This window comes from Acanthisitta chloris, unplaced genomic scaffold, assembly GCF_000695815.1.
Source record: "Acanthisitta chloris isolate BGI_N310 unplaced genomic scaffold, ASM69581v1 scaffold5902, whole genome shotgun sequence".
Classification (NCBI taxonomy): domain Eukaryota; kingdom Metazoa; phylum Chordata; class Aves; order Passeriformes; family Acanthisittidae; genus Acanthisitta; species Acanthisitta chloris.
In genome coordinates, this window is record NW_008659806.1 from 105,564 (window position 1) to 116,540 (window position 10,977).

The following is a 10,977-nucleotide window of genomic DNA, read 5'->3' on the forward strand; positions in this document are numbered from 1 at the left end:
GTGTCCAACTCCACTGACAGCTGAGGGAGAGGTTTCCCCCAGCTGCTCCAGCAAGCAGCACCAGCTTTGCCTCACAGCCTGCCCACTGCACCTCAGTGTGAATCCCAAAATCCTACATCCTGTTTCCCTGAAACAGTGGCTAGATGCTACACACAGACATTAGTGTACCAGCCAGAGAAACACCACTGACCCAAAGGGAGATGAGGTCAGATTTGCCAAGTACCCACAGCTATTTCAGGCAGGACTTTGGAGGGAAGACACAGGATAAATATGTCCAAGGGCTCTGTGGGACTCCCAGACATGCTTCCTGGCACGAACAGAGATGTTTTGAACTGATCCCTAAAGCACTGCTGTCTTCTCAGAAGAAAATCTAATTCTCACACAAAGGAACTGTGAAGACTCAAAGCAGAAGCAGTGCAATAATTCCCCAGAAACAAACCAGAGGGTATTTGGTAAATGATCAGATTACCTTACGGAGTGCTGTGCCAAGAGCAAGATGGCTCTTCATAGAATCATAAAACAGTTTGTGTTGGAAGGGTCCTTAAAGTTCATCTAGTCCAACCCCTCTGCAATGATCAGGGACATCTTCAACTAGATCAGGTTGCTCAGAGTCCCATCCAACCTGGCCTTGAAGTCTTCCAGGGGTGGGACATCCACAGCTTCTCTGGGCAACCTGTGCCAGTGTTTTGCTACCCTCATCTTAAAAAATTTCTTCCTTATATCTAGTCTAAATTGACCTCCTTTCAGTTTAAAACTACCAATTGTGTTACTGCAACAAGCTCTGCTAAAAAGTTTGCCCCCATCTTCCTTACAGGCTACCTTCAGGTAGAGACAGGCTGCAATGAGGTCTCCATGGAGCCTTCTCCAGGCTGAACAATCCCAACTCTCTCAGCTTGACTTCCTAGGAGAGGTTATGGTACTTTCAAGATGATTCATCATTCATAGGTCAAAAGTACTGAGATATTAAGTTTTGCAGTGAGAATTAAGCTGGAAACACACAAAACCAGCTGTACCTGGTGCTGGTATTACAGTTTCTAGATGTGTCTGATCAAGCTTCAGTTTGTCCCCAGAGTCAATCACCTTCACGACTGCTGTGTATTTGTCAATCACTTCCTGTTGTGAAAGGCAGAGGCCAATCAGAAAAAGGAAACAATTCCTCTAAACTTACATTTCCAAGTTAACAAATTTGGCATCATGAGCACAAGGACTTCTGAGCTGTACTAAAGGCCTCCAGCTCCACAAACTGCTGCCTGGCCCCACTCTGAAGTCAAGGCCAGGTTAAAATGGCTCCTCATGAGCATCAATGACTGCTCTAATTGGCCACTAATTTTGTCAGCCCTGTGTGAAGGTTTTATCAACCTATCATTAAGAAATGATCACAGGGTAAATGACATTAAACCAATTCAGAGATTCACTCTCTGCCCAGAATAAGTCCCGATACAGTTAAGGTGACATTTCAGCCCCTAACAGTGTTGACTTAAGGCCAAACAACCTACACAATGAAACAAATCTTCAGAAGTCACCTGACAGGAGAAAAGCCAAACCAATGTCACATGCTCCCATCTTACCTTAACAACTGCCTTCTTCTTGTGGTACTTCTCTCCAAGCTTCTTGGTTACAATTTTTACAATGATTTCCTGGAAGATTTGAAAGGAGAGAAAAAAATGAAATAAAATATACAAAAGAACTCCACAATCTGAAGTAATTGTGTAGTACAGTGCAGGAAGCAACACTAGTAAAGATGTGGCTTTCAAGAATTGGTGTTTGTTCTCAAATTATTGGCTCGAAGTAGTTTTTCTCAAGACTTTTCTTTTGTTGCTTTACAATTACAGTTACACTGCATATCAGATACACTGATACAGATACACTGTATCAGGATATAAGCATATCATAGAATCATAGAATCAACTGGGTTGGAAAAGACCTCAAGGATCATCAATCCAACCCTACTGTGGTCACTAGACCATGGCACTAAGTGCCACATCCAGTCTCAGCTTGAAAACCTCCAGGGATGGTGAATCCACCACCTCCCTAGGCAGCACATTCCAAGGCCTGATCACTCTCTCCCTGAAAAATCTCTTCCTAATATCCAACCTAACCCTCCCCTAGCAGAGCTTGAGTCTGTGCCCTCTTGCCCTGCTGCTGGTTGCCTGGGAGAAGAGACCAACCCCCGCCTGACTCCAACCTCCTGTCAGGTGGTTGGAGGGTGATAAGGTCTCCCCTGAGCCTCCTCTTCTCCAGGCTGAACACCCCCAGCTCCCTCAGCCTCTCCTCATATCACTTGTGCTCCAGTCCCTTCAGCAGCCTCGTTGCTCTTCTCTGGACCTGCTCCAGCCCCTCAATGTCCCTCCTGACCTGAGGGGCCCAGAACTGAACACAAGTGTGACAGTTCACTACAAGTCAAGGGCAGGAAAGGGAAAATAAGTTTAAGTTTAATTTGGAATCTGCTTTTGGATCTTTACACAAATCAAAAGTGGTTTCAGAGATGGAGAATTAGCTCTATGTGTTACAACAACAATCATTTTTAAGACACTCACGGGCTGTAACCAGTAGTCTCTTCGAGATGTTCTTTTCTTCTCCTCTTCAAGCTACAAAACAACAACAAATAATCACCATTGACTTCCTCCTTCCACTGCAGCTTTTCCATGCCTTTGAAAAGCTCCACATCAAGTGGAGAATAAAAAAAAACAAACCCAAAACTCTAAATAAGGGTAAGTCAATGTGTGTTTCCTGCACGGAAATCAATCCGATGACATCCAGGAATCCATAATAAAATGATGGTGATTCTAGATATTTCCTTCCCTTGCAAAATCTGTTTTCCTTGACTTCCAGCATCTCAGTTTGGGGCATAAGAACAGCTGAGTAGCAGAAATCACTTTTTTATGGGGAAATGAAATTATTTTGCTTGGTAAGATGCAAAAGTCTCAATTCCACATAAACTGAAGGTCTGAGGTCATGTCAAAGGGATGGTAAAGTGGACACTGTCATAGGCATGGGGGTACAAACACACAGATCCTGCATGATCATTACCTCCATAATCTCATCCAGTGCAGATTTCTTCTTCTTCTCTTTGGGCTGACCAGAGCTATGAGCTGATTCTTTCCTTTTAACTGTCCCCTCCACCATCTTCAGTGCACTTGGTCCAAGGACACTGCTGGAAGAGTAAGATGGTGTTTTCACAGCAGATCTTACATTCTTTCCTCTCCCAAGATGCATTTGAAGAACCGGCTGAGCGAAAAGGTCTGGTGATTTGCTTAATTTCAGTTGTGCAAGTCACCTTCCAGCCCCTGCACACCTCCTTCTCTAGGACTGATCTCCTTGGGGTGCAAACTCCATGTCCACTGAGGGTTACTGCTGGCAGTCTGGCAGAATGGACACACCTAATGAGCAGTTCAGCACTGTACAAGCAAAGAGTTGGTCAAGGACTTGAGTTCAATGGAGAAGACAAATGCTAATCTGCAAATAAAGTTTCCAAATTTGAAAGGACAAACTTGTGGCTTTAGAGAAGCCACTTGGACAGAGGAACTCTCACACATGGCAGATGTCTAGAACTCCTTCCAGAGATATTGAACCTATCTGGCTATGGGAGAAAACACATGAGCCAGTTTTATAGTAGAGATCTGATCGCAGTAAAAAAAGATGAGGTGTTATCTCATCCAGAGAGATAAAGGCAACATTAATACGGCCTTAGGACCAATTGCCTGCTCTGCCTGCAGTGAGGATGTTGGATATACTACCAAAGGGAAGACATCCAGTGGGAATGAAGAGACAGAAATTGCAGTAGAAGCAACACTGAGAGAAAAACTGTATTTCAGAAGAAGTCTGGATAATCACAGCAGAGTTTGAGAAGAAATAGCACATTAAATCACAAATCAAACAGCAACTACTTAAAATAACTCTTCATAAAGAGTAATAGACAACTAAAACATAACAACTGCAGTGCCTATGCAGGGCTCCCAGTTTGCTCAAGGGCAGTCAGCATCAGGAGCTGTGCCAGCAATGGCAGTGGTCACTCACAGCTTCTTGGCAGCCACAGGGACAAGGAAAGAAACACCTCTCCTCTCACTCCCCTTCTCAGCAAAGCTCCAACTCCACCTCTGTACCCAACTACCTATGTCCCCAAGCTCTCCAAACTCCCTCACCCATTCCCTATGATCTCCTGGTCCCATTTCTGCACCAAAAAACACAACTGCCAGGTTTCTGTAGCTTGTGCTGTGAGCATGGAAGGTGGGAAGCTGGGAAGTCCTCCTGCCCACTGTGCTGGGGAACTGGACATCAGGCTGAATGAACTCTGCTGCTCCTGAGGAACAGCCAGAGCTGCAGAACACACCTGAATGCTGACAGAGGGAAGCAGCTTCCATACATGACTCTGAAGTGATGCCTGTACCACTAGTAACAGATAAACCACTGCCCAGGCACTTTACAAGTGCTTATCCTGACACTGCTTCTACATTACCATTACTAAGTTTACAGATAAGTATCTCAGATGCCATGAAGAAATTAGACTACCTGATATATGACTTCACATTCAGCCAAATTCTAGCAAGGACCTTAAGTATTCCTCAGTGAAACTATTCAAGTGAGTGTCTGCATTAAGTTTCAGACTCATCTTAAGCACAACTTGATGCTTAGGGATAATTTACAAGTTTTCCTCAAAGCCTGAAATCTGTATCTATTATTGCAAAGAACTGCTTTAGTGTCTCATTTTCTGCCTGGCATATATCCCATCAGATACCTTATCTAAGAGCTTAGTGTGATGAGAGAAAAGCTTTCCTTTTACCTGCAGTGCATTTAATTACAATATTGCCTCACACCAAAAGATGTACTGCTCATCCAATAGTTCCACAGACTGTTCTAAGTCACTATTCTTTACATTATTGATCCCTTTTGTCCTGCATTGCTTGTGGTTATGTGATGACAACTAAATTTGAGAGCTTTAGAATGATTTGTTTCAGGTAAATTCAGCGGCTTAAATGATAAGCAGAGGAAGTATTGTCTCCAATTAGACAAGGCAATCAAACCTTTTAGGAATCAAAATTAACAAGGCATGAATATCTATTCATAGGAAGCAGCTGGGACTAGGTGACATTACTTCAAATGCTTTGGCTGGATTTCTTTTCCACCCTTCCACATAGCAGTACCTCCTTGGAGAAACCTGGAACTTCTTACTACTTTATGAGCATCTGCCATGCAGCACAGTGATGCCAAGAAGGCTCCTCACAGCACACATTTAAGTTATACCCATCACCCACTTCAAATACAAAAGCAACCATGAAGTCACCTGGAATCCCCTTCTGAATAACAAGGCAGAGTGAGAGATCACACTCCAAATATTTCAGGACAAGACACATCTTTCTGCCCACACAAGTATCATCATCAGAGAAGTGCTTTGCCACAGGAAGAGTTGCCCTTAAGTTCTTTTCTCACCTGGTTTTAGAAGATGCTGCACATGAAGTACTTGCTCCTTTGTTTAAATTAAATGTAACTAAAAAATAAAAAGACATTACTCTATTTCTATCTTTAAAAATAACTGTAGTGAAGGATGTTAAAACTTTAAAAATCTGCAAATAGAACCGACCACAAATTTGAAAATATTTACTAACCTGTGTTTTGGTTCAGCTTTTAAAATAAATTAAGTTTTGTAAGAAAGAATATTCTACATTTCCACATTTCACTGCTCTTTATAACTCATCTCAAAGCACTTTACTGAAGCACTGAGCCGGCCTCAGTGCTCATCTTGCCCGAATCACAAAATCAGCTTCAGCAGGTTCTAGAAAATGACATCTGTCAAAATCTGCTTACCTTTTTCCTCTTCATTTTCTCTGTTCAGTTCAGTATAGACTGGTTTTTCCTGCCAAGAAAACACAAAGCACGTTTAGAGATTCAAACAGAAAACTGAGCCAAGATATCATTTTTTTGGTGATCACTGATTAGCTCAGTTTTACAGACTACTGCAAGATTATTACAAGTAACTGTAATATCCAACCTGGCTTGATTTGTAAAAGATTAGAAATTGAAAACATTCTCTCATTACAGGCTCCTGTGCAAAATCCTCTAATTAACACTCTGTACAGAGATACTGCCTAAACTTGCTCAATTCCAGCATGAAAGGAAAGTGGCCTTGCTGCAGCAGTTTTCTCTGTCTGAACCAGCATGATCCAACTGGTTTCTGGACAGACTGATAACTCAAAGAAGGGAATTCTGGTATCTTTCCAAATTTTTAGCACTGAAGGCTCAGACCATTTAAATTTCAATTAGTTTTAAATTAAGAAACAGATAATTGTTTACAATGGCATTGAAATGTACCTATCAATACCCAGGATCAAATGGGAGGCTCCAGTTCTAGGAAATAATGTGTGTGGAGGTCATGGAATGATGCCAAAGAAACACATCCCAAATAACCACACCAGCACTGTCAAAACAGAACTTTTCACTATGTGGATTTGATTATGCCACATCCCCCTGGTTATTTACCCCACCTCCCCAGTGTATGAGGTACTTGTTATCTGCATCCCTAAAAGTTGTGAAATACCATAAATGAAGACAGGTCACACTGGTTACTGGATTGTTTACTGTCAAGTGATTTTCAGATCACTAATACTCCCCCTCTCCTCTGCTTTTGTGAGACCTCCCCCAGGGTACTGCACACAGTTCTGGTGTCCCCAACATAAGAAAGACACAGAACTTTGGAACAAGTCCAGAGGGGTTGGTAAGAGGACTGGAGCATCTCCCCTATGAAGACAGGCTGAGGAAGTTGGGGCTGTTCAGCCTGGAGAAGAGAAGGTTGTGTGGAGACCTCAGAGCACCTGCCAGGAGCTGAATAGGCTCCAGGGAAGCTGCAGAGGGACTCTTGGGTAGGAGCTGCAGGGACAGGACGAGGAGCAACGGGGATAAACTGAAAGAGGGAAATTAGATTAGATATTAGGCAAAAGTTTTTGCTGTGAGGGTGGTGAGACACTGGCACAGGTTGCCCAGGGAGGCTGTGGCTGCCCCAACCCAGGCAATGTTTCATTCCAGGTTGGCTGAAGCCTTGAGCAGCCTGCTCTGGTGGGAGGTGTCCCTGCTCAGGGCAGGGGGTTGGGGCTGGATGATCTCTGAGCTCCATTCCAACCCCTTAGCATACTATGAAACTAATCACTTGAAGAGCAGTAATTATTAGCCCTTTAGTACTGAAGGAAGCTGGGTACACAATAACTCCAGGTTAGGAAGCAAAGGAAATAGTTCAAGCATCCCAGCAGCATGATATTCCCCAAAAACTTAACCAAGTGGAGTTGGGAGCTGAAGGGTTACATAAAGTAAAAATTTCCTCACCAGTTCTTTCCCCTCCAAACCTCTTCTAACTTGTTGTTCAATGAATTTAGCAGTTTTTTCTTCATCATCAAGGTCCTGTTTCTTCTTCCTTTCTTGCTCTTGTTGCCTGCGAATGGTCTCTGGGTCCCTGTCAATGTACTGGATGTACCAACCTTTTGGAGTCTCATCAACCTTGCAAAGACCTAAAAGTCAATACAAGATAAAGTAGGATTAAAACTAACAATATCAAGATCATTTTCACAGTCCATATTCACTATTACAATGCAGATACTTTAGCAGAGAAAACCTTCCCCTTACTGGCCTGGTAAAATGGACTTTGAGTTATCTGTGCTATGTGTTTCTGCCCTCCAGCTCACCAGATCTATTGGACATTGGCCAGAGTATGTCGTAGAGTGGATGAAGTGTTTTCCAATACTTTCCTTATTGAAGAAAATGTTTCCTTCCCACTGTTTTAACAAGGAAGAAAACAGAAATCTAACAGGTATAAACAAAACACACAGACTAAAGGAAACATTCCTGTGCTGCCTTATTGCTACTGACTCTGGCTACAGGGACTTTTCAAACACTCCATGACTCATGGATGTATCCTGTAGGACAGGGGCAACCAGAGCCAAAGAAAACTTTCTGTCACACCACAGTGCCGTGTTAATCTCTCTTCCTCCCTCTGAACACAGAGCTGCAGAGCTCCAGCTTTAACCCTTCCACTGGGCCTGGAATGGGAACAACTGCTCACTTCTCGTCACCTCAAATATGGAAGGGTTCTCTAGTCTCAAGGAATGTTCTACCATAGTTTCTAATTAAATAGCAACTGCTGGAAGCTGGTTTAGAATTTAGCAACCCCTCCAATAAATATAAACCAGCAAATGAAACAAGGAAAGGCTCATGACTGATGCCTTTCAGTTTGGGTTCAAACTGAAGGAGGGAAAGTCTAGGTTGGAGGTGAGAAAAAGTTTTTTACTGTGAGGGTGGTGAGACCCTGGCACAGGTTGCCCAGGGAGGCTGTGGCTGCCCCAACCCTGGTAGTGTTCAAGGCCAGGCTGGATGAGCCTTGAGCAACCTGATCTAGTGAGGAGGTGTCCCTGTCCATGGCAGGAGGTTGGGATTAGATGATCTGTAAGATCCATTCCAACCCCTAAATTCTATGATTCTATAATGCATTTATCCCAGATTTCTGACATTTTTCATATGCAAACTCCTAATGGTTAGCACAGAAATACATTGGGAAATCTGTTCATGTACATACAAGATGGGAAGAAAGAAAAAGGGAACAGATCTAACAAATATTTGCTGATCAATTATCAGGAATTCAATTACCCATTAATTTTAAGACTTCCCAACCCTGAGCAACTGCACTCACCTTCTCTCCCCAGCCACTTGGTAAAATCAGTCAGTGTCTCCCACTGTGTGGCATTCATGTGGATGTGCTCTCGATGGCTGATGTATTCATTGTACACAATGTTGTTGTGGACTCTCTTTGTTCCTGAAATATGGAAGCATTGTTATTAAATATGAGTGTGGGACCTAGGACAAATCAACCACAACTTCTTGCACTGAACCAACAAAAGACATTAAAAACAAACAAACAGTAAAATATTTACCAAATCGTCTCCTGAGCAATTCAAGGAAATCATTTCGAAATTCCCTTGGGGGATAAAAAAAGGAAGGATTTTAGCAAAAGTTTAACAATTATCAAGCAATTTTCTATTGTCATTAACAACTAAATATCTGCTGTTTAAATGTAACTATTCAGGATGAAATTCAGACACCTGTTTCCCTTTCTCAGTAGCACACAAAGGAACTCCATGTGGTACATGCACACACCTGGAATCTCCAAGAGGACAACAGCCTCTCAAAGGGATAAATGGAGCAAAGCAATATAAACATTACCCACTAATTGCTGGGTTTTTGTTACCAGGTGTCCTGCCAGGCTGAGTGACACAGAACACAGGGCAGGACAAAAGGCAGAGGGGGTAGATGGGGCAGATGGATCACTCATCTCACTGCTAATTCCAGGGCTGGAGCATAAAGCCTCAGTTCAGACTCATGCTGCAGGCAGCTCCACTCAACCCAGCTGTCATGTAGGGCAGCTGGACAAAGGACTGGGAGAAGCTGTGGGATGTCAGCTACACCTCTGACTCCTTAACTCTGTGTATTGCTGCCTTTAGCTCACGTATCTGTGGCTGTCACTCAGCTGGGGCAAAAAGGTGATGTATTTGTAACACAGAGCAATGTCAAATGGGAGTCAGACCTGAGGTAAAACTGTCAAATTTGACTGAAATCTCTTCCCTAAGCTCGAAAGTGGCACTGCCTAAAATTTCAAACTGCCATTACAAAAAGAGGTGACACTCAAATGTACCACAATAAAGTGTCTTCAGTGGGACTTGATTTGGCCTTAGAGGTGTGGCTGTACAGACCTGACACAGGAATGAAGATCTGGGTAAGAATATACAGGAAACTTACTCGGAGAAGTAATCCATGAATTGCTGAGGATTTTCAGAAGCCAGCAGCAACTGCCTCTGGTGGGACTCAGACATGCAATGACATTTGAAGCCATTCTGTAAAGCAAAAATAAATACTTTGCTTGTCTTTGTCTCGATTTGCAACGCTCACAGTTGAAGAAAGTACGGAAAATAATGTTTTATGTGTGAAATTTCTTGGAGGCTTCACCTAAAACACCTTAGCTCAGCCTCAGACTAGTATGGGGCACTTGTTCCTCTTGACCAGATGAGTCAGAAACAAAACTCATCCCGACGCCAAGAGCCTCCAGACAAGACAGGACATTCCAACAACCCTCTTCATTCCCTGTGGAATGAGACAGGAGTGACACCACTCATGTCCACCAAAGACCCATCCAGGTGCTTCTGTGAGAGCACTGGGAAGGTGAGCAGGCTCCATACCTGCCCAACACCAACACCAAACGTGTGCAAGGAGGGAATGGTGTCCTGGGAGCACTCAGGCTATGGACTGTGATGGTTTGCTCACCTCTGGCACAGGGCTGAGGTCACCAGAGCTCCCCAAAACCCACCCAGACACAGGACATTTGGCCACGTCCTTACAAAAAGATCTGGTTGTAAAGCAGTGAAACTTTTTTGCTTATAGTCACTGGGAAGAGAACAGGATTTGAGCTTCTTGGGTGAACGGGAGAGGGGGTTGGAACCGAATAATCTTTAAGGTCCTTCCAAACCAAACCATTCTGTGTTTCCATGAGATCGAAGCCACCGCAAGGACTCAAGAACCCAAACTGAGCAGCCCTAACCCCCCTGTATCTCCCTTCAAGGCGACTGCGACTCCCTGCACAGCGGTCTGACCCCTCGCGCCCCTCCCGCGGCGGCGGGACGAGCTCACCTCATCGCGGCATTGCTTCTGGCACATCTGGCAGTACCAGCGCAGCTTCTGCAGCCCCTTGGACTTGATGCGGTTGGCGATCGCCTTGGGGCTGAGGAAATCTGACTTCCCCATGGCGCCGACCGACCCCGGCTGCTCCCGCTCCCTATCCCGCTCCCTATCCCGCTCCCGATCCCGATTCCGATCCCGGAGCCGCTCGCGGAGTCGCTCCCGGAGTAGTCGCCCCCTCCCCCTGCCCCGTCCTCCCCCTGGCCGGAAGTGCCGTGACGCCGCGGAAGCACTTCCGGCACTGAAGCATGCGCAGTGCGGCCGCGCTGACCT

The 10,977-nt window shown here is 44.3% G+C and overlaps 1 protein-coding gene across 1 annotated transcript in view; it reads right to left on the reverse strand.

Annotated features, from left to right (window-relative positions):
* KIN (Kin17 DNA and RNA binding protein) overlaps positions 1–10,770 on the reverse strand; it is a 12,220-nt gene extending 1,450 nt beyond the window's left edge. Inside the window, exons 1-11 of the mRNA XM_009069541.1 lie at positions 10,657–10,770; positions 9,772–9,866; positions 8,910–8,953; positions 8,669–8,791; positions 7,312–7,493; positions 5,803–5,851; positions 5,428–5,485; positions 3,031–3,154; positions 2,538–2,588; positions 1,569–1,637; positions 1,005–1,113 (exon numbers count right to left, since the gene is read on the reverse strand). Of these exons, the coding sequence (XP_009067789.1) occupies positions 1,005–1,113; positions 1,569–1,637; positions 2,538–2,588; positions 3,031–3,154; positions 5,428–5,485; positions 5,803–5,851; positions 7,312–7,493; positions 8,669–8,791; positions 8,910–8,953; positions 9,772–9,866; positions 10,657–10,770 (1,018 nt within the window). The remainder of the gene's footprint in view (positions 1–1,004; positions 1,114–1,568; positions 1,638–2,537; positions 2,589–3,030; positions 3,155–5,427; positions 5,486–5,802; positions 5,852–7,311; positions 7,494–8,668; positions 8,792–8,909; positions 8,954–9,771; positions 9,867–10,656) is intronic.
* Between the last annotated feature and the right edge of the window lie 207 nt (positions 10,771–10,977).